This window comes from Cnephaeus nilssonii (genome assembly GCF_951640355.1).
Source record: "Cnephaeus nilssonii genome assembly, chromosome: 14".
In the NCBI taxonomy this organism is placed as follows: Eukaryota; Metazoa; Chordata; class Mammalia; order Chiroptera; family Vespertilionidae; genus Cnephaeus; species Cnephaeus nilssonii.
In genome coordinates, this window is record NC_137085.1 from 3784874 (window position 1) to 3807821 (window position 22948).

At 66.2% G+C, this 22948-nt stretch overlaps 1 protein-coding gene across 1 annotated transcript; it reads left to right on the forward strand.

Annotated features, from left to right (window-relative positions):
- Nucleotides 1-254: 254 nt before the first annotated feature.
- On the forward strand, nucleotides 255-21566 carry FIBCD1 (fibrinogen C domain containing 1; the record flags this gene model as incomplete). The annotated part of the gene is made up of 7 exons (XM_079790602.1): nucleotides 255-326; nucleotides 6974-7453; nucleotides 10935-11094; nucleotides 11481-11617; nucleotides 19674-19770; nucleotides 20646-20825; nucleotides 21307-21566. 7 exons carry the CDS (start codon nucleotides 255-257, stop codon nucleotides 21564-21566), a joined length of 1386 nt encoding a protein of 461 aa, XP_079646728.1.
- Nucleotides 21567-22948: the final 1382 nt, after the last annotated feature.

Below are 22948 nucleotides of genomic sequence, written 5' to 3' on the forward strand. Positions count from 1 at the left end.
GTGCACACACACCGTGCACACACACCGTGCACACACACCGTGCACACACACCGTGCACACACACCGTGCACACACACCGTGCACACACACACACACCTGCAAACGCTCTCCCGCTGGCCCCGGCCGCCCCGCGCGGGGCACGGAGGCGGGGATCCGGCGGGCAGGAGGCGCCCCGAGCCCGCGCCCACCGCGGATCCTTTGCGCTCGGCAGCCGCTCCGCGCAGCCGGCAGCCGCCGTCCCGGTCCTGCCGGGGATGGTCCAGGAGCGGTGGGAGACCATGGGCGGCGCGTCTCAACTTGAGGACCAGCCGCGCGACAAGCCTCAGGTAGGCGCAGGCCAGGGGCGTGGGGACACCCCGGGCCCGGGCGGTGGCCGCTCCGACTGGCGGGATGATGGACGCCAAACCCCCGGGTGGAGTTTGGGGGGCATCCCCGCGAGGCTCGGAGGCCTGGGGAAGGGCGGGCGCCCTTCTTTCCTTCTCCTCCAGAGGAGGACTGAAGTTGGGGTTGGGGATGGGGCAGTGCCCCTGCAGGAGGGCCCCCTTGTGCCTCCATCGGAGCCCCCGGTGTGCGCGTGTGTGTCCGGGGGACCTTTAAATTCACAATGGGACCTGCCCTGTAGTTGGCTGAGTGACCTCTCACTGAGTCTGTTTCATCGCCTCTACAAGGGCGTCTTAACCACTTACTGAGCTGAGTGCCACCCTGTGCCAGGTGCCTGGCACGGTAACCTGAGCCTCAGGACCAAGACTTGACCCCCCACACACACCCGTCTCCTCCGAATGCTCACACGGTAGCTCCCCTACACACACACACACACACACACACACACACACACACACATGTCTCCTCCGAATGCTCACACGGTAGCTCCCCTCCCCGCACACGCACACAGCAGAGGGTCAGTAAGTGTCTGCCTCCTGGGGGAAGGCTGCCGGTGAGCCCCCAGCTTTGCAGCCGAGAGCAAGGCTCAGAGGCTGCCCTGCTGCAGCCACACAGCTCTGCTGGGCTCCAACCAGGGCCTGTGAGGGCCAGGTCTGTGCAGCCCACCCTCCCTGCTGTGTCCTCAGGGGCAGTGGACGTGGGCAGGCCTGGAGGGGGCCGGGGCCGGGGCTGGGCACCGGGAGAGGTGGGGGCGGAGCCCAGGCGGGTCAGAGAGGAGCTGTGGGGAGGCATAGCCCTGGGGCTGCCCCAGGCCAGGCCGCCATGAGACTGGGGTACAGGACGGGGAGATGAGGCCCGCTCACCAAGGAGAGGAATTAATGGGGTTGCCCATTTTAAATTTCAAATTTCTCCCAGACAGATGTCATTGGGGAAGGAACAGTTCGTGTGTGCGCGGCAGGAGGGGGGCGGCAGGGGCGGCCACGGCCCCTCACTGTGGGCAGCAGCAACCGCACATTCTGTCTGGTGTGGGGCCCGCCCTCTACAGTTTGCAAAGCTCACTCCCCACAGCAGCCCGGGGTCTAGGCAGGGACGCACATTGCCCAGTCACACGGGGCTGGTGGCTCAGAGTGGCAGAGGCAGTCACAGAGCATGTTAGCGGGAGAGCAGGGCTCAGAAGCCAGGCCTGACCCGAGGGTCCCGTGCCTCCTGGGTGGTCTGTGCCCTGCTAGGTCAGGTCCATACCCGGCCATCCCCAGGTAGTCTTCTCTTGCTGAAATCTGACTCTCTCCCTCTTGGCAACAATAGTCTTACCTTCCAGACTTGTCAGTCAAGGCCACCCCCAGCCTGGCCCATTCTTCCTGTTTATTAGCCCCCTTACCGGTACTGGTTGCCTGTCATTTGCCAACCCCTGGTCCCACACGAGGCTGTCCATGTCCAAACCTTTGTTGTCTCATCTTGTTGGCTGCACCTAGCTCCCCAACACACACACGTGCGCACACACACACACACAGAACCCTTCCCTTAGGGAATACCTACTACATGCCTCCTCCTTCAGGAAGCCCTCCCTGATGCCCAGTGGTATTTTGCCTGTGCTGCTCAGCTGCCTTTACCTCACTGCCTTGTGCCCTAGCTCTGAGTCTCTCCTCTATCAGGAGCTCCCTTAGGACATATGCTCCTTCTGGGTCCCCATCCTGGGGTCTCCCCCTGGGCCCAGGCTCCTGCCCTTTGGGCAGCTCAGGTTGGGAGCTGCGGGATATTTGTTGAATTGAACGGCATGAAGCCTCGGCCAGGAGGAGCTGCGGGAGAGGAGCCAGCCAGGGCTGCTGGGTCTCAAAGGGACGTGGCTTCTGAGGGATCTGTGAAATGTGGTGTCGGGGCCTCGCGGGCCCCCCTCGCCTCCCTCTGCTGCTCCTTGGGGACACCTGCTCCAGCTGTGCCAGGCCCGGGTCCAGCTGTCTGCCCTTTGCCATCAGAGGCAGCGGAGGGCTGTGGGCCGGTATCAAACACTGCCTCACCTGCAGCTCCTTCGCGCCCCAGCGTAGACGGCTATGCACTATGCCCGCTCCAGGCTTGTCTGAAGCTTCGGATAAGAGGCGAGGCCTTTCCTGTGATTGTCGAAGGGAGAGCCCTGCCCGGCCAGGGTGGCCCAACGGTTGAGCTTCGTCCCATGAACCAAGAGGTCACTGGCCCGGGTTGCTGGCTGGATCCCCAGTAGGGGGCGTGCAGGAGGCAGCCGATCGATGTTTCTCTCTCATTGATATTTCCATCTCTCCCTTCCCCTCTCTCTAAAATCAATTTAAAAATATTTTTTTTTAAAAAAAGAAAGGGAGAGCCTTTATGGCCCTGCTCCCTCCAGGCCTGCTCCCCGGGGCCCTCCTCCTAGTCCCTCTCAGCCATCGGCGTGCTGTGAGCCTGGCTCAGCGACTCCTCCTCTCCGGGTCTGGACTTTACCGTCTGTAAAACGGACCCACCATCCCCGCGTCCCCCTGGCTTCCTGAGGGCTGCTGGGCGGGTCACGTGAAGTCATGGGGTGTTTTTGCAAACAGTAAAGCGTTGTGCACCCTCCAGGAGGGTGGTTCTCACAGCAGCCTGTCGCCTTCGGCAAACTGTCCGTGTCCGGATCACCCCTCTGCCACCTGAACGTGACCTGACCTCCCAGCTCCCGCAGCCGGGCCTGCCTGCGCTCTGTAATGCGGCCCCTTTTCTGGGAGACACATGCCAGTGCCACGCTCCGAGCACAGCCGGCCCCTCCTCCACGGCTCTCATTCCTTAGTCACAGCCACCCCGGCAGGTTGGCGGCAGGGATGATTGGCCCATTTGACAGATGAGGAAACTGAGGCTAAGAGAGCTGGAGCCGGGATCCAAACCTGGGCCCTCCCGGGCGCCAACGAGCCTCGGGGGGAAGACGAAGGGAGGAGGGCTGGCTGTCCTCTCTCCGCTCGGCCTGCGCGGCCGTGTCGTGTAATTCCCGGGGAGCCGGCTCCAGGTCCCGGCTGCGTGGTTCCCAGACGCACAGCACCCGCTGCCAGCTCTGTCCCCCATCTGCCTCAGCCCCTGCTTTGCTGGGTGACCTTGGCCAAGATGCGACTTCATTAGCCTCCGGGCAGGAGATGATGGTGGAATATTTGCCAGGAGCTCGGGTCGCTCAGATGAAAGGATATAGAAGTAGCACGATTCTTCTCGCCCTGGTGTGGGGGGGCCAGCAAGTCACCATGGAGCCATCTCCCGGGGTGGGGGCTTGTTTCTGAGTAGCCCCCCAACCAAGCCCCACCCCACAGGGCGTCCACCTCTGACCTACCCAGGCAATTCTCTGAATACTTCCAAACTTTCTAAAAACACTCCGGAAAGAAAAAAAAGATTCTCATTGAGAAGTTCTTCCTGGTGTCTAACCTAAACCTGCTGCATTTCATTCACCAGGAGAGGCAGCCGGGAAACGGCCTCGGGGGCTCAGTCTGGTGGGGGGGGGGGGAAACAAACTCACAGACAGGTGTCATCACAAAGCGGGGTGGGCGGGGCCACGAAAAGACGCTCGGGCCTCCCTGGCTGGGCCCAGCTCAGCCACCCTGTCCTTTGGGAGGCCTCCTGACCGCGCGTCCCCCCCTCCTGCTCCTTGGCACCCGTCACATGTGCTTCCTGTCTGGGCCCAGCCGGGTTTGGGTGCCTCGGCAGCCACCCATCATCTGGTGGCTGCTGTCGCTCAGGGGCTGGGGCGCTGGGCCTGGTCTCGGCCTCCCGGCGCCTCCCGGAGCGAGGCACCCTCCTTCCTCCCGTGGTCCCGGAGCCTGGCTCGGTCCACCAGGCGCAGCCGTCACCCGTTCCCTTAGGTAACAAGGAAGCAGGCGGAGGCCGGACCCCATGTCCACCTCCGGAGGCTGGGACTCAGAGGAGGCAGCGGGACAGGTGCCACCCGCAGTTGAGGCACCTCTGGGGCTCCCTGCCTCCCTGGCAGGAGCCCATCTCGTCCTCACCTCGCCGGGACTCCCAGGGCAGCCTGGCCGTGGGCAAGCTGGCACGGGGGTCACACGGGACAAAACCATGTCCCTCCGGTTGGGGCAGCAGGAAGCCTTGAACCCAGGCTCCTCTCCTGCCCGGTCTCCCGCTCCTCACCACTGGAAGGGGGGCCTGTGTGCCCCCACCCCCCCGCCTGGCAGCCTGCAGGGTGTTGCCCGCTCCCCCACGGCCAAGGCTGGCTCCCGGGCTGCGCCCCGCGGCACACCGGGTTGGGTGCTCAGGCCCAAAGCCCCCACGTTACCTCGGGCAGGTTCCTTGGCACGGCCGTCAACGCAGCCGATGGAGCGCGCAGCACTGGTGTCTGCGGTGACCTCGGAGGACGAATTCTCCCTGCTGAGTGGCCCGTTTCACCTCCACGCCCCATTGCGGCCCTGCCCCGGGGACCCCGCAGCTTTCCCGAGCCCCTCTTCTCCTCAAGACCCTGCCTTCTGGCCAGGGACCTGGGGCTTGGGAGTGTTTTGTGCTGATCTGACAAAAAAATGGGTATAATTTTGATTGATTTACACACACACACAAATATGGTACAGCAATTACCTATCCTTTTTGCTCCAAAGTGACTCTTTAAAAAAGTCAGGTGCCTATACTTGTACATAAGGATTTCTAGTACCAAGAATTAACAATCACACACAACCTTGTTATTCGACGTGACCAATAGATGCAACACTATTATATGACCCACACATGTCTGGGTCAAGACAGGGCATTCACACCGGACAGCTACTGTTGTGTTGTCTTTCTTTCCTTTTTGACAGTCCAAGGGGGGAAAGGTCAGTGCCCCTGACCAAACAGCCAGGTAGTGCATGTTTTCAGAATTCTTGTGCCACACCGGCTGGAAGTCGCTGGGCTGAGGAATTCTCTCCCTCAGCTCGCCAATAACGCGGGTGGCTTCCTGGGGTCTGCGTGCCAGCGGCCACCGCCCCCCTCCTCCCGGGCCCAGCCTCCCCCGGGGCCGCAGCGCGCTCAGGAGTCCGTGCAGCGTGTGCGTCTGTGGCGAAGAGGCGGTTTGCTCTACCACGTCTCCTCACAGGGAGCCCTGTTGTGTGATGTGAGAGGACGCACTACCTTACGTGTCACTAAGCAAGCAAGCAAGCTGTCGGTGACAGTTGTAGATGCATCCCCACGTCAGAGCTGTGAAAACGTGGAAAACAGAGAGGAGGTGCGCCCGGCGCCAGCCACACAGAAATACCACTTCGGGCGGGAAATAAACACCAGGCGCTTCCCGCCGCTCCGTGCCCGCTGAGCAGGAGGCAGGAAGAGCCGCTGGTGTTCGCTGCCCGAGCCCATCGCGCCTCGTGCACTCACTCATTTAAAGAAGCACCGAATCCAGAAAGCTGAGAATGGGGGGACATTTAGTCTTTAGGGGGCTGGAGGCAGGAGGCTGGGGGTCTAGTCCGAGCTCTGCTTCTGATGTGCTGTGTGACCCTGGGCAAGCCCCTTGCCCTCTCTGGGTCTCGGTTCCCCCTGCGGCAAATGCTCGGTGGCGTTCTCCGAGCTCCCTTTGGGCCGTGACAGCTTGGTTCGGTCCAGTGAGTCTGGGTTTGCCACTGGGCCTCGGTGCTGCCTCAGTGCCAGCTGCACTGGGTCCCGGCTTCCTTTGTGGCCAGGCCCCTCCCCCCCCCCGCCCCCGCGTCCAGAACCCAGTTCCAGTTCTCACCCGCCCGCCGCCTCCATCCTTCTGGCCTGGGAGTCACAGCTGCCCTGTCGCCCCAGCCCTCGCCTCCTGAGGAGGCCCTTTCCCCCCTCAGTGGCTCTCTACCCCGGGTGTTCATTCTGTTTCTCCTGCGGGGACCTGCTCTGTGGAGAGCAGGGGTGGGGTTGCGGGTGGGAGGGGAGGACTCGGGGCGGGGGAGAGGGGGTGCCGGGACTCGTGGCAGCCTCACGGGCCCGCACAGGCTTTGGGACTCGGGATGTGGGTGCTCCAGGGTGAAGGGAGCTTCGGGGATGGGCGCCCGCTCGGTCCGCGTGGCGGAGCGACAGCGTGTGGCAGCGTTGCTGCCACGGTCACAGCTCTCCCTCCCGGAGTGTAGGGCAGGTGCCCGGGGCGGGGCGGGGCGGGGCATGTCATCACTGCCCCCATTTTACAGGTGAGGACACCGAGGCTCCTCGAGGTGAGGTCCGTCGTCCAAGGTCACCCCACAGGAAAGCGCAGCGTGGGGACTGAGCCCAGCCTGGCTGGCTGCCGAGTGGGAGCGCGCCCCTCCAGCCTGTGCAGACCCCGAGGGCTCGCTGGGGAGGACGGTCCTGCCCTGAGCCGGCTGAGGGGGACAGGGCGGGGCCAGCGGCAGGGCAGGGTCACCCTCTGCATGGGTTCAGCCTCGGTTTCCCTTTCCATCCTCTCCAGCTCTGTGCCCCGGCATCTCTTGCTCCTGCCCTGTCTTTGGGTGTCTGTCTCTGTCTCTCATCTCTGTCTGTGACTCCCTCCCCCAAGAAGGGCACCCCTGAGCCTTGTCCAGAGGCCCCGACCTGGGGCTGCCGGGTCCTCCCCACGGGGCGGAGCTGCAGGCCCAGGTCTGCCCTGATGCTGCCTCTTCTCTCTCCTGTCCGTCCGTCTGTCTGTCCCTGTGTCCGTGTGCCTGTGCAGCGGCCGAGCTGTGGCTGCGTGCTGTGCACGGTGCTGCTCTCCCTGGCCGTGCTGCTGGCCGTGGCCGTCACCGGGGCCGTGCTCTTCCTGAACCACACGCACGCGCCTGGCACGGCCCTCCCGCCCGTGGTCAGCACGGGGCCGGCGGGAGCCAACAGCGCCCTGGTCACCGTGGAGAGAGCGGACAGCTCACGCCTCAGCATCCTCATCGACCCGCGCTGCCCCGACCTTGCCGACGGCTTCGCCCGCCTGGAGGGCGCCCAGGCCTCCGTGCTGCAGGCGCTGACCGAGCGCCAGGCCGAGCCACAGCTGGTGGGCGAACAGGACCGGGAGCTGCTGGACACGCTGGCTGACCAGCTGCCCCGGCTGCTGGCCCGGGCCTCGGAGCTGCAGGCGGAGTGCGTGGGGCTGCGGAAAAGCCACGGCGCGCTGGGCCAGGGCCTCAGTGCCCTGCAGGGCGAGCAGGCCCACCTCCTCCAGGTAAGGGGCAGGGTCGCAGCTGGAGGGCTTGGCGGGAGGATGGGGTTATTGCTACTGTGTGCCAGCCCTGTGCTGGGCACGGAATGCCCATGGCCTCACTGATTCCCCCGGTGCCCTGGGGCCAGGGGCTGTGGCTATTCCTGCAGACAAGGCTCAGAGAGCTTTGCCTCTTGTCCAAGGCCACACAGCGATCCCGGATATCCGTGTGGCCCCCTGGCACCCAGCAGTCAGGGTTTGTGGGGCCTCCCAGGGGCTCAGTGCAGGTAAGATGCTGGGGAGGCTGATCATGACCTTCAGTAGCAAATTGAGGTTCAAGGTCAGTGGCAAGCCCTCTCCCGGTGGTGCCACATGGCCAGAGAGAGCTGCACTCACTCCCCAGATCTACCCCATTCACTGCCCAGCTGTCCGGGGAAGGAGGGACCGTGAGGGGCCCAGCATCCCCCCAGCCTGCCCACCACACCCCCGGGCCAAGCCAGGCCCCGGCAGCACCGACCAGGAGAGCTGGGGGGAGGGTTCCCAGTGCTGACCGCCTGGAGCTCAGCAGGAACTTCCCGCCTAGGACCGGGGTTTCGGGGCCTCTCACTGGTCTCCCACCACTTTCATTGGGAAAAGCAGGCCCGGAACGGGGCAGGGGTTCCCCCAGGTACAGTGGCCAGGTCAGTCCTGGCCTCTGACCTCTGGCACCTGGCCCAGCCTCCGCCTGCACCCCGTCGCCCTGTGACTCGGGTCCTTAGAGACTAGGGGACAAGCCCCGCCCCTGACAACAGCCCCAGCCCCGTCCGGACGCCGGGCTGAGCAGGCGTGCGGTCACCCCACAGCACCAGAGCAGTGGTCTCTTCCTCCCCCCAGGCTGCAGCTGGAGGAATTAGTCCTCGCCACCCTGCCCAGGTGACTGATGGGAAGGCGGCTTCCCCTCCCGGGTGAGGGGTGGGTGCTCAGCTGCCTTGCCACTGCAGCCCTCTGCACATCCTGCCCCCCATCAGCAGGGCCCTCTGCACATCCTGCCCCCCATCAGCAGGGCTCGGGGGGCCTCCAGAATTCTGGGTGATCTGGGTTCCCCACCTTGCTCTCCATGTGGCTTGGCCCTGGTCAGCCAGGCCTGGCCCACAAACGCCTCACCTTCGGGACGGGGTGTCCCGCCCACCCGAGAGGCCGGGAGCGCTCGTGGGAGACGGGCGGTTTTCCTAGGCCCAGGAGGATTGGGCCCCTCCGGCAGGTCCTCGAAGCCACAGGTCCTGTGACGCATCTCCCAGGACCCCGGGGGGTTCAGAGGCCGTGTACCCTGCGGGGCACGTCGCCTGGCTCCCAGCTCCTCCCCACGCTCCCAGGACCTCAGCCGGTCAGCCCGCACCAGGTTTCTCAAAGCAGGGCCCACGCCCCCTCAGAACGGCAAGAGCCACTTGTGAAAAGGCACACCCGGGGCTGCACCCCAAACTCCCAGGTCCCCACAGCCCAGACGCACCAGGGGACCCGCGCACACGACTGAGGCCCCTGGCCCGGGAGGTCCGGCTCTCAGGGTCTCAGAGTCAAGTCCCAGCTGTGGGGCCTGGGCATGTCAGGTGCCCGCCCCGGTGGGTCTCCTCACCTGGAAAATGGGGAGAGCACAGCCCTCACCTGGCAGGGCGCCAGAGCCCCTGACGCACACCCCCGGCCCCCGGCCCCCGGCCCTGCGCACCAGCATCTTCCCGGTCACGGGGGAATAGCTGAGGTTGCAGCCACGGGAGCCCCGACTGAAAACCCCTTCACACAGTAGTGACGGACCGCCGCGTGCTAGGCCCACCCGTGTGCTAATGGGCAGGAGGCGGGGCCATGGCCCCATTCTAGGGAGGGGCAGACTGAGGCTCCGCGTGGCCAGTGCCTTGTCTAAGGGCTGCCAGCAACTCTGATTTCACTGCCGCTAAAAGCCGCGAGTCCTCCTCAACGCATCCGTGCGGCTCAGCCAGCAGGGACCGACTTTCCCCATTAATTCGGGGCATGTTTATTTGTACATTTTAACTCGAATCATTTTCTGGTCTAAACCGAGGGCTTCCCCGCCTGTTAGCAAGAGTGGTCGTGCCTGAGTTTCTCATGAGTTTGCGTCATCTGAGAAACATGGGCAGAACCCTAGGGATGTAACCAATGAGCCGGGTGATCTCTGCCCCCCACACCCCCGGCTCCTCCACCCCCACCCCCAGGGGCTGGCCGCATCCCTCTGCACTAACGCCTGGGGGGAGAGCTTGCCCGCAGCCCCGCCTGCCCATCCCCGTCGCTCCCCCAGGCCTCGGCCCTCCCTGAATCGCCTGCTCTGCAGAGGAGAAACTGACAGCAAATGAAAGCTTTGCAGGCCCTGCTTCCGGATGGACGAGTGGGATCACATTCCGTAAACTGCCGGCCAGTGTGCTTCTAGTTCCTTCCTCCAACGCTGTAATCCCGCGGTGACAGGCTCCTCCCCTCTGGCTGGCCGCTGGCCGCCCTGCCCGGGCCCTGCAGCCTCCTGGAGCCAGGGAGGGTAGGCGACAGACCCCACACCCTTGGCGCAGCAGGCCCTGCTGAGGTCCCGGGACAGCCCTGCCCTGAGCTGCACCCCCTGAGCCGGGGGCGTGGGAGGGGGCGTGGGCAGTGGGGAGCACACGGAGAACACCAGCTTAGCCTCAGGCCCCGACACAGGCTGCCATGAACCTGGAGACACGGTCCCGTTACTCTGGCTCACAGAGGGGGAGCTGAGGTCGGGGAGCGTCAGCTGCACTCCCAGGTCCTGAGTCAAAACCCAGAATCAGCCCCGGAGCCCGGGCCCAGCCACTGCCCTCACCCTGGGCCCCCCGCACAGTGACGGGGACGTGGCCTGAGGTCATTCTCCATCAGGGGCCTCTCCTTCTGGACCTCAGTTTCCCCATTTGTGGGAAGAGGACAACTCCAGTCCTCCCTCCTGGCAGCGCTGTGGGTGAGGGGAGGTGCTGGACATCAGAGAGCCGCGAAGTCAAAGGAAGGCTAGTGGGGCGCAGTGGGCGGGGGGGCGTCCAGGGTCCCCCTATTGTGTGCGGATCCAGCCCTCTGCCTTCCAGGCCATGGGGAGATCAGAGGAGATGTGGGGTGGGGGGATTTGGGGACCTGGAAGGTGCCTTAAGAATTCACGTAAGAGGCGCCCAGTCCTGAGTCCCCTGCCGTGGCCCCCCCCCGTCCCCCCCGGGGCCGGGCGTTCCCACAGTCACCAGCGGTCCCGTAGCGTCTGGGCCGGGGAGGCCCCGTGAGCCGGTTTCAAGGCTCGGTGCAGTGGGTCCCAGTCGCACGGCTGGGAGATGGGCGAGTCGGGTCGGAGCCCAGCTTCGCCCGAGGCCAGGCGCTGCCTCCACAGCCCCACAGGCTTCATCCAGCCCCTCGCCGGGGCGGGAGCCGCCTGGGCCTGACCGCCTGGGATGGGCCAGGGCGGCACAGGGCTGCCGGCAGGTGTCGTGTCGTGCTGTGTCCCAGCCCTGCCCCCTCTGACCACCCCTGTGCTCCACAGCTGCTCTCCGAGAGCCAAGGCCACCTGGCTCACCTGGTGAACTTGGTCAGCGACGTCCTGGACGCCCTGCACAGGGACCGGGGGCTGAGCCGGCCCCGGGTCAAGGCCGACCTTCAGAGGGCGCCTGCCCGGGGATCGCGGCCCCGGGGCTGCCCCAGCGGTGAGTGGGGTGACCTGGTGCTCAGCTCTGTCCCCCCCCCGCTCCCCCGCATCATCCCCCACTGGCCGCATGGATAAGGAAACCGGCTCCATTTGCCAAGGACCTCCTGCTGCCGGCAGCACCGGGGGGCCCCAGCCGCGCCCCTGCTGAGCCCTCCCCCAGCCCCACCAGGCCCATTGTGCCCCTTTGCCAGGTGAGGAAAGCGAGGCTCAGAGGTTGCTCACTCGCCCAAACCCACCCAGGGAGTGGCCGAGCCAAGGTCTGACCCCGAGGCGGGGGCTCCGGAGCCCAATGACACCAGGGGCACAGACAAGCCAGAGGCCCCGGGACAGGGGTGGGTGGGGGCCTGGCAGCGGACAGCCACCCTGACGACGTCCCTGTCTCAGGCGCTCGGCCCCGCGACTGCCTGGACGTCCTCCTGAGCGGGCGGCAGGAGGACGGCGTCTACTCCGTGTTCCCCACGCACGACCCCGCCGGCTTCCAGGTCTACTGCGACATGCGCACAGACGGCGGCGGCTGGACGGTGAGTGTCCGGCTTCCTTCCCGACGGGGCCGCTGGGGTGACCGAGGCCCTGACCCGGTGCTCTGAGTGGCCTCCCACCCTGGGCCCGGCCCTGCCAGTGCCTTCGGGCCCCACAGCCCTGCCTGTACGCTCCCCCAGGGGCTCCCCGGCGCGGACACCTGCCCGTGGAGGTGGGGAGCTGACCTTGGGGCAGACGACAGACCCTTACCTGCCGCCGGTCCGCGGAGCCTCCCAGGGCGGCGGGTCCCAGCAGGGTGGGCGCGGCTGGGTCCCGGGTGAACCCCGAACCGGCGCCTGTTGCTAAGGCGAGTCCAGGGCGGTGTGTGTGGACGCTGACCTTCCTTGGCGTCATCCTCGAGCGCGAAGGAGATTAAAGGGGACGAGGCCGCTGGGGGAGAGACTGGGGTCCCCTGGCGAGGGGCCATCCTGCTTCCTCGCGCCTCTGGGTCCTGCCTGGGTGGGACGTGGGAGCCATGAAGGGTCCGGGCGGGCAGGGCGGGCAGAGCCGGGACTGTTGCCAGAGGCGGGGAGCGTGGCCCTTGCCCCGGAGCTCAGGCCTGGCGGGCTCTGTCCTGTGGATCGCGGGCGGTTCCCTGTTCTCTGGGCCTCTGATTCTTCGGCTGTGAAGTGGGGACGCTGCCTGCCTCACTCGGGGCCTTACCTACACGCAGCGCGGCTGATTGAGCGGGAAGGGTGCCCTGGAGAGAGGCCGGCTGGGAACCAGCCGGGGCCGCCCGGCCAGGAACAGAGGCCCCGGCCCAGCCAGGGTCACGGGGCGAGAACCCCACTGCCTCGGGGTGCCACGGGAAGGGGGGTATTAGGCACCCGAGGGAGAGCGCCGAGGCTCCCCGCAGGCCCAGACAGACAGACAGACAGACGGACCTCGGCGCCTCCTCGAGCTCCGGGGAGAGGTTTCCTAGTGAACGCGCTGGGTCCGTGGGCTGAGAGCGCTTTGCTTTCCTGACTCAGAGCGGCTGAGTTACGGTGTTTGCCGCTGGGACCCTCAGCGGGAAGAGCCGCACCAACCTCCAGCCGGAGCCCGAAAATCAGAGTTAGGGTCAGGACAGACGTAATGAAAGACCAGACGCCGCCCGCGCCGTCCTCACTCCCTGCACCGAGCCAGCCTCCCGGCGGGCACTCAGGACAGGGCGGATGGTCACTCAGGAGGGGGCCATTCCTAGGTGGGAGGGGGCAGATCCTGGGCGGGAGGGGGCCGTTCCTGGGCGGGAGAGGGCAGATCCTGGGCGGGAGGGGGCAGATCCTGGGCGGGAGGGGGCAGATCCTGGGCGGGAGGAGGCAGATCCTGGGTGGGAGGGGGCCGATCCTGGGCGGGAGGGGGCCGTTCCTGGGCGGGAGGGGGCCATTCCTTGGGGGGAGGGGGCAGATCCTGGGTGGGAGGGGGCCGATCCTGGGCGGGAGGGGGCAGATCCTGGGCCGCTTCGGGCCTCAGAGGGGAGGGGGTGAGGCGGGCCTCGGCCTCCCACTCAGACACCCGGATGCTCTTGCACCATAAACGTTAATATCCATTTGGGCTTCTGTCAGAAACACTTTCCCCATCCCTCTGGGCGTCTGTCAGGATCGCCCCTGTTCCAGACGCCATTGTTGGTGGGAGGGGCTGGTCGCTGCCTCTCTGGCCGCCGACACATCCCTCCTCATCAGGCTCCGTGTCCAGCAGCCGCCCCGGGGGCTCTCCTGGGGGGCAGGGCGCTGGGGCCGGACACGCCAACCAAGCTTGCCTCCCGGAGCCGGGCAGCGAGGGGGCAGCGAGGGGGCTCGGCCGCCGGGCGCCTAAGGGGTGCTTCTCGGTGCATGTGCCGCGGCCCCGCCCCGCCCGCCGCCCCTCCAACCCCGGCCAGCTGGCCGGGCGGCCTCAGAGAGGGCAAGGGCTTTGCCCAAGGGCACCCAGCAATGAGCAGCCAGCCGGGCACACCCAGACCTCCCGCAGCCGGGGGGGGGGGGGGGGGGGGCTGACGGTCACACACACACTGATCGCGCCTCCGCCACTGGCCAGGGGTCAGCAGCGAGCTCCTGGCCTGGGGGAGCTGGACTCAGCTGCAGGGCTGGGGCAGGGGGAGCCCAGCCTGGGGCCGTGGTCGGGGGATGAGGCAGGCACAGTGTCCCAGGCGAAGGGAACACATGTGGGGGGCCAGCAGGGAGTGGGGGGCTTGTTCTGGGACCACGGGGGCCGCTCGGCTGGGGTATGGCGCTTCCGGGGAGATGAGATGAGGCGGAGGCAGGCGGGGGTGGGGGAGAGGGTGGGGAGGCGGGCTTCCTCCTGAGGGCAGGAGGGAGGACCCGGCACCGCGGGCTGAGGTGCGCTGGGGGTGGGAGCCGGTCCAGGAGCAGGAATTCCGTGGGCCCGGGACCCCTGCTGCCGAGTGGGAGCCGCCACGTGGGAAGGAGGCCAGGCCGGCTCCGTGGGGTGGGAGGGCCACGGGGGCAGATGGACGCACGCCTCAAGGTGGCCTTTCAGCCGATGTGGCCGCTGCTCTGGCTGAGGCCCAGCCTCCGCGCCACGGAAGACCACAGCGGCCCAGGCCACACACGGTCATGCTGAGCATTAAGGCCACGTCTGTGCCTGGTGTGAGCACATACCCCCAGCCCTGCCCCAGAAAAAGAGGGGGGAAGGCAGGAAGGACCCCCCCCCCCCCCCGCTAACCGGGACCCTGGGCTTGGGCCTCCCTCGCTGGGCCCAGCTCAGCCACCCTGTCCTTTGGGAGGCCTCCTGACCGCGCGTCCACCCCTCCTGCTCCTTGGCACCGTCACATGTTTCCTGTCTGGGCCCAGCCGGGTTTGGGTGCCTCGGCAGCCACCCATCATCTGGTGGCCGCTGTCGCTCAGGGCTCCACGTGGTCCTTGCTTGCTGTCAGCGCGCTCTAAGTTCTTGCCAAATGAGCGATTCCTGGCATCTTCCGGCAGTGTGGCGTCACCTCTCTAAGCCTCGCTTTTCTCATCTGTGAAATGGGGATGGTATAGCGAGGTTCACGGTGGGGAGACACAGAGTCTTTTGCAGGCTGCTCCCCTGTGAGGGGGCGGAGGGGGGTGACCAGGGACCCGAGGGGACGATGCGAATAAATAGAGGCTGAATTTCCTCGCTGGGAAGGTGAAGCACGGGACAGAACTGGTTCCCAGCTCCCCGCCCCTCGCCCTGTGGGCCTGGAAGGGTCACACCCCTCTTGGGGCGTCCCCTCCTCTTTGGCCGGCCGGGGGGCCCTCTCGTCTGGCTCAGCCTCCTCACAGGCCTGGGCCCAGCGGCCATGCTCGGGGCCTGGGGGGTTCTGGGTGGTTGAAAGGCACAGCCTGCCCTCAAGGAGGTCTGCCTGTCGGGCGCTGCCACCCGGGCCCGATGGCGATGCCCTCGTCTTTGCAAAATTACCAGCCGGGGCCCCAGAACTCATTCGGGTCCAGCCTAGCATCTCCCACCGCAGACACCTCCCATCTCAGCCCCGGCTGGGCCCCGGCGCCAGAGCCCAGCGGCCCAGAGCCCGTTCTGCACGGTGACCACTCTGCAGGCATTTTGTGCTGTGCGAGGCCCTCGCTCAGAGCCCCCGAGTGGCTCCACGGAGGGAGAAACCCTCCCTTCCCCTCCCACTGAGCCCGTTCCCTTCTGCCTGAGCTGCCCAGGCGGGCGGGGGGCTGGGCGGCAAATCCTTCCTGGGCTTAGAAAACATCAAAGGAGCCATCAGCCATCCAGCTGGCAGGGGGATCAGCTCGGGGAGAGATGAGCTGCCCCAGCGGTGCTGGCCCGGCCCCAGCCTGAGCCCCCAGGGAACCTGCTGTGACATCAGTGGGCCCCTGTGTCCCCCGGATGCACCCTGCACATTGCTCCGGGGCGTCCTGGAGCCTCACCGTGGCCGTGACAACACCCCCACCTGCCTCCGCCCAGAGCAGTTGGGGTTTCAGACGTCTAAGGTAGCTGGGCGGTGCCCGCGGAGGCTTGGCCGGTGCCTGGCACTTGCTAAGTGGCAGCGGAGTGGTGTGTGCCAGGCGCTGGCTGCCAAGCCTGGGAAGCGTGGAGGGGAGCCAAGCCCGGGGGGGCCATTTTCAGTCAAAAACAAGGCGGGCGGGCTCTGCTCGGCAGCGGGTTCTGAAGGGGCGGGAGGAGATGCTAGTTAGACCTACTGTGTGCCGCCTGCATCCCTGCCTTTGTATAGAGAGGGAAACTGAGGCTCAGAGGGCTGTGACGTCTCGGAGGTCACACGTCCTGGGAGGGGCAGAGCCGGGTTGGGGAAGGCCCCCAGGTGTCCAGACAGGACGGAAGCAGCAGCTGCGTCCCAGGAACGCGGGCAGAGCCTCCCCAGGGGCCGCCTTTGAAGGGCTGCGTTCACTCGCGCATCTGCGGTCTTTGTTCTTTAGAAACAAGAATCTCCCTCTCCACAGCCTCCCCTCCTTCCCCCTGAATCAGAGGCCGGTGGCCGCCACAGCGACACCCCAGCACAGTGCTGCCAGGACGTGGTTTCCACAGCGGCTTCCTCAGAGTCTAGGGAAATCCCGGATGGTGCCTCCTGCGGACCCTCCCAAGGTGGCAGAGAGCCCCCCCCCCCCAGTCTTCTAGGGTTTGGACCCGCCAGTGCCCACCCATTGGGCCTCAGCAGCTCTGTCCACCTGCCCAGACCTGCTCATCCGCCTTTCCGCTGAGTACCTCCTCCTCCAGGAAGCCCTCCTGGGTCCCTCCCAACCCCGGTCAGGGCTCGTCCTCCTCTGCGCTGCCAGCACATTCAGCCACAGCTGTCACCATGACGGGGCGCTGTGGATCAGCCAGCACAGCTAACCGTCACCAGACCCTGTGAGCAGGGGCTGCTGCATCCCCACTTTACAGGTGAGGAGAGTGAGGCCCAAAGATGGAAGGAGCCTGCCAGGTTGGGAACCCGCCACGACCCAGGTGGCTCTCCCTGAACCGCTGCGTCCATGTCTCCTGGGCTCTGAGCTGTCCGAGGGCCAGGGTCACCCGTGAGCCCGGGGCCACCGCACGGGGCCGGGACAGCAGCCCCCTCACAAGCCGGCACTCGGATGGCCACACTGCGCGCCCGTTACCTGGAGTCCGGATAGAAACGGGGCCTCCCGGGCCAGCCCGGGTCGGGGAGGGAGCAGGCTAGACGTGGAGCCGGGCTGGCCCGGTTCTGCGATGAGGGCCAGGGGGGCTCACAGGTGGGGGTGCAATGTCCAATCCCCTTGACCTTGGGGCACCCCTCTGTCGGTGTTGGTGCACCATCAGCCCCCTCTTCCGGCCTCAGTGGGTCCAGCACCCCAGCCTCGAGGCACCCCAACGCTGCAGAGGTCACCTCCCCTCTCCACACCTTCGTTTTCTTACCTGCCTGATGGGAAATGGGAGCACGAACCCCCTCCCGCCTGAGGGGAGGGGGGCTGTGGGCCTGCCCGTGCGGGGTGACCACAGAACCAGGCCCAGCGCTCTGGCACCCAGGAAAACCCGCAGGTGAGGGAGGGACCCCGGCAGGACCCGGACCTGGGGAGCGTGAGCCGGACCCCCGGAGCCGGCCTGACGAGCAGGGACAGCCAGCCCCGTCCTCCGTCCTCCGTCCTCCCGCCGCCCCGCGCAGTCCTCCCTTTGAACCCGCAGCACCATCTGCAGGAGCACGTGGCCGCTCCTGGCCGAGTCCCCTCGGCGGCGGCGGGCTTCAGAGACTCGCACCAAGGAAACGGCGCTGTCTGTGCCCACGGGTGGCACCTGCCCAGGAGGCCCCGCCGCCAGTGGCTCCCCATCCCTCGCTTCGCAGCCGGACGCCACGGAGGAGCCCCAGGGGCTGGGCCCATGGATGTTTCGCCTCAAAATGAATAATTATTTTGTTTCCCTACATTTCCCCTCTTTCCCTTAAGCGGGACCCATGTCCTGTGGGCGGCAGAGGAGGGGAGGGGGCCCGATTCCTTGCCCGCTGCCCTCCCCGTCTGCCTTGGGGCTGACCCGTGCTCTGCGCTGAGGCCTGGGCGTGGTGACGTCCTGCCATCCAGTGTCCCTGGAACGGAAGCCGCAGCTGCAGTCCGCCCTGAGCTCGGAGGAAACCTCCCAGCACACCTGGGAGCCCGGGGACCCGCGGACGGCCTGGTGCACTTGGCACTGGCCGGCACGTGGCGCTGGAGTCGGCTCCAGGGCGAGGCCGGGCTCCGAGTCAGAGCCCAGCCCGGCCCGCGCGCTCGGTCATGTGATCGCATCAAGGGATGAGGGCGGCACCGGGTCGGATGCGCTGGCTGGCGGTGAAACCCATGTAACGGGCCGTGACCAGCATCGCTGCTTCAGCCAGAGAGAGTGGAATAGAGTAAAACACCGAGCCCGACCCTCCCAGGAGGGGCAGGTGTCACCAGGAAGCTCCCGTTCCGGGCAGCGGCACCAGGGAGCGTGTGTCACACGCAGAGTGCACCTCCCGGGTCAGCACGTCGAGCCGCTTCTGCAGTTCCTACTTCCGAGTAGGAGTAACAGGAAAACAACAACAATGGCAATAATAATACCACCCGCTGTGCCGTTAACTCCTAGCTGAGGCCTTGGGAGGCAGGCTTCTCGGTGGGTGAGGAAGTGAGGCCCAGAGGGGACAAATGTCTTACTCAGGCCACACAGCGGGGAAACGTGGCCAGCAGCCTGTCCCTCCTCCGGGCCATCCTGGGGTCCCTCCCTCCTCGCCCCTCAGATCAGTCCTGCTTCCTGCCTGGGGGGTCCCCAGAGCCTAGGCTTCCCCTGTTCCTCTGCCCTAAGGGCCCTGCCTCAGTTTCCCCAGCTGGCACCTGGGGCAGAGGTGCACGGCAGAACATGTGAGTGAATGGAAGGGGCCTGGGGCAGCCCCCCGGGGCAGCTCAGGGGTGAGAGTGTACAGGGCCCAGCTCTGGAAGGAAGGAGGCAGAGGGGAGGGGAGGAGACCCTGCCGTGGCGGGGCCGCTGTCTCCAGGGCATTTACCTAGGACCGATGTGCCAGGCCCTGCTTTTCCTCGGTGAACGGCCACAGCCTGTGCGGGAGGTGCGGTTAGGATCCCATTCTACAGATGAGGAAACTGAGGCTCCGGAGGGGAGTAACTCCCTGGTGCTCTGGAGCCCAGGTCCGGCACCAATGCCCATTCCTCCTTCAGATACTCCCCCCCCCCCCTCCCGCCACACACACACAAGCAGGCTGCCTTCTCCTCCTGGGGGAACGGGGGAGGGGGCAGGGAGCCCCTGAGCTGCTGCCTGGATTAGGCCTTTCAGTGGCGGGGCGGGCGTGCTCAGGGTAGCAATCTGCAGCTGTCAATACCCCTCCAGCCTCAGATCCTGGGAGCCTGGTGGGTTTCCTTCTGCAGAGTCGGCCCTCTGACCACGGTCACATGTCAGGGCTGGGCCAGGTTTCAGGGGTCCCCTCTCTCCCACTGCCTGACGTCAGAGCTGCCCAAATGCTGAGGCCGAGGGGTCCCCCAGGGACAGACCTGCACCTGGCGGTTCCGTTCGGCGGCTGAAATCAGGCTGCTTAGTAATGACACCGGCAGGTCCCTGTCTCCGCAGCCAAACCTCACCCCCCAGAGGGAGGGCCTGTGGCCAGGCCACGGCCTCGGCAAACGAGGAGCAAAAGGCTTGTTAGACAGAAACATGGGCGTGGGGGGGGGGGGAAGGGCCTGTCAGCGGGTCTGTGCGCGCTCGGGTGGCTCTGGCCGGGGCCAGCCTGGTACTTATTTCAAAGCAATTTAACCGATGGGACTGGCGACTCCCAAACCGGGAATGTTATTACAGGAGGCACAGAAGCCGCCGCTGCTCACCGGCACCGAGTCACAGCCCCGCGGCTGCGCACCCCCATCCTCCCCCAAGGTGCTGGGCTCCCTCCGGTTCCCCAGGCCCCCGCTGACCCCTCCCTGCCCGGACGGCAGAGGTTTAAGAGCAGGAGCTCTGGGGGCCACGCCTGTGTGTGTGTGTGTGTGTGTGCGCGCGCGCGCGCGTGTGTGTGTGCGTGTGTGTGTGTGTGTGTGTGTGTGTGTGTGTGTGCAGACAGTGAGAGGAGGACAGTGGGGGCAGGGGACAGCAGGGCAGGGGACAGGCCTGGGGGCCGGGGTGGCTGGCGCCAGCGCTCCATCCCCACCTCCCTTGCAGGTGTTTCAGCGGCGCGAGGATGGCTCCGTGAACTTCTTCCGCGGCTGGGCGGCGTACCGCGACGGCTTCGGCAGGCTCACGGGGGAGCACTGGCTAGGTGAGCCCCTGCTGCCCGCCGCGGTGACCTCCCCCCAGAGCAGCCAGCTGGGGGTGCTCCAGGCCTGGCCCCCCAGGGCAGCCACCCGCCTCCCACGGCTGCCTCCAAAAGCTTAGGTTCACGTGATGACTACTATCATTTACTCTGTACCTTCAAACTCAGTGTTTTACATTTTGAATATCTAACACATTAGAGTTCTAAAGAGTAACATCCATTTAAATCACAGAACTGAGGCCCTAGATATCTGGGGGCGGTTGTGGCTCCAGGTGAGATTTTTAAAAACATTCTTAAATGTTTTTATTGATTCTAAAGAGAGAGAAAGGGAGAGGGAGAGAGAGAAACATGGATGGGCTGCCTCCTGCATGCCCCCTACTGGGGACCAACCCCGAAACCAGGCATGCACCCGGACCAGGAATCGAACCCCTGACCCTTTGGTGCCGGACCCCCACCGGCAGGGTGGTTTGGAGTGTTTTTTGAGATGTAATTCACGGGGTCAGAGTGCACAGCTCAGCACTGTGAGGCCATCACCACCATCCAGTTCCAACAAGACACCGGCCCCTGAGCCGTCACCGCCATGGGTGCTGGGACATAGTAACACGCACACGGCATCGGAACGGCACGTCTGTCCTTGCCGTGACCTCCCTCGCACGTCCCCCAGCACACCTGCCCGCTCAGCCTCCCGCAGGCATCTGGGGCAGCAGGAGACACAGACACCCCTCCTTCCTCTCATCCCTCATTGAGCGCCTGCTGTGTACGGACCCAGCCCGTGCTTGTCCCTTTCTGTCTCCAACCATGAGCTGAGCTCCTGTTCCTCCCCAGTTCCCTCGGGGGGTCACCTCCTCAGCCCCCCCTCCGCCTTCTCTCCCCGACTCCAGGGCTCAAGAGGCTCCACGCGCTGACGGCCCAGGCGGCCTACGAGCTGCACGTGGACCTGGAGGACTTCGACAACGGCACGGCCTACGCCCGCTACGGGCGCTTCGGGGTGGGCCTGCGCTCCGTGGACCCCGAGGACGACGGCTACCCGCTCACCGTGGCCGACTACTCGGGCACCGCAGGTAGGGCTCCGGCCCCCGGGCACCCCGCCGGAGGACAAGGAGGTCCTGCAGGCAAGGCCCCGCCCCGCCCCTCCCCTCCCCTCCCGTCCCCTCCCCTCCCTTCCCCTCCCCTCCTCGCCCCCTTCGCCCCCACCCCCCCACCCTGGTCCGCATCGCAGGCTGGAGTGCTCCCTGTGCAGACAAGGGGCCCCTGGGGTGCGAGCCCCGCTGGCCTCCGGAGTGAGGCGGCCGCCGTCCAGTCCTCGGGGCTGGGTCCTCCTCTGAGGCAGAGGCCAGAGAGCAAGGAGGGGCGTGTGAGGAGGGAGAGGCTGCCCAGACCCAGGGACGGGGCGCCGTGGGCTCCTGGCAGCTGCGTGGACACCGCGTGTAAACGTGGGGCACGTGTGTCCGTGTGTGCACACACATGCCGGGGGTGGGGGGTGCATCGCGCACACGGGGCCTTGGCACGCCCGCCCTGCCTGAGCGCCCCGCGCCCGCACAGGGGACTCCCTGCTGAAGCACAGCGGCATGCGGTTCACCACCAAGGACCGCGACGGCGACCACTCGGACAACAACTGCGCCGCCTTCTACCGCGGCGCCTGGTGGTACCGCAACTGCCACACGTCCAACCTCAACGGGCAGTACCTGCGCGGCGCGCACGCCTCCTACGCCGACGGCGTCGAGTGGTCGTCCTGGACCGGCTGGCAGTACTCACTCAAGTTCTCTGAGATGAAGATCCGGCCAGTGCGGGAGGACCGCTAGCCCGCCCGGCCCCCGCCTCGGCTCGCACTCCCCCCCCACTCCCCACCTCCGCCGGCCTGGTCTCTTGCCTGGGGGGGACCAGGCCAACCCCGACACAAAGCCCCCTGGGGGTGAGATCGCACATCACCTGCACCCCGTCCCTACCCCCCATTTGCCATTTGCCTTGGATGCAGCGCTGGGCAAACGGCCCACAATTCCACCTGCCCAGGCTCTGGCTGCTGGGCTGTCTGTCTTCCCCGGGCCAGGAGCCCGCCACGCGCTCCCAGCAGTCCCTCCACTTTGCCAGTCCAAACACCCAGCGTTTGGGGGCACAGGGAGGAGGGGACAGCACCCCTGGAACTGCAACCCCCCCCCTCCCAGCAGACAGAGGAATGCTCAGATCTGACTGGGGTATCCTCCAGACCCCCTCCCTCGTTTCCATGGTACCTGGAGATTCCCCTCTCCCCCAGGAGCCCTGGGGAGCAGCTGGTGCTGAGGGTGCCCATGGCCTTGTGCTGGCAGCCACCCACCGTGCCCAGGCCAGGCTCTGGCTCAGTGCCTGCCGGAACTCATGCCCCAAGATGGCTGAGGCCGGTGCCCTGAGGTCCCCACCCAGCCACCCCATGTCCCTGCAGGCCTGGGGGGTCCCCAGAACCCTTCGCTGCTGTGCCCAGCCTCTTGCCTTTCTGGGGAAGCGGGAGCCCTGCCCCACTCCCTTCTCCTGCTGGTGGGAGGAGGGCCAGGTCCCAAACCACTGGTCCGGGCATGGACGGGGAGGGGCTGTAGCACCCCCACCTTCCAGGGACTCCCGGATCATGACTCCTGAGGGCCAGGCCTGGAGGGTGGAGCGGGACTTGGAGGAGTTTGGTGGCTGTTTCCCCATCTGCCCAGAGACTGCCATGGCGGGGGGGGGGGGGGGGGGGAGGCCGCCCCCTGCTGGTCAGCACAGGTTTGTTGGACATCTGCTGTGGCCTAGGCCCACCCTGGTGCTCGCCAAGACCAAGTCCCGCCTCTGGGCCCTCAGCTCAGAGCAGAGACGGGCTTACAGCCGGTGTGACCAATGACAGAGCAGCTCAGAGACAGGCAGGACCAGGGATGGGGGACAGGAGGACCACACTCGAAATGAACCCTTTGCTGGCCCCCTTTCCCATCCTCTGGATATAAAGAGCCAGCCCCCCCCCGCCCCCCCCACACACACACACACATACCACCACGGGCTGTGGGGCCTCCAGCCAAGGAGCAAAGGTGGAGGGGACCCCGAGTGCTGGAGCCGGGAGCCCCTCCCCAGCAGCCCCAGGCTGGAAATGGCCTGGAGGCCAGCCTCGCCGAGCCAGCCGCTGTGGAGACAGTGCCAGGCGCTTTCTGATCTGTCATCAAACAGACGCCTGGTGAGGGATGTTCAG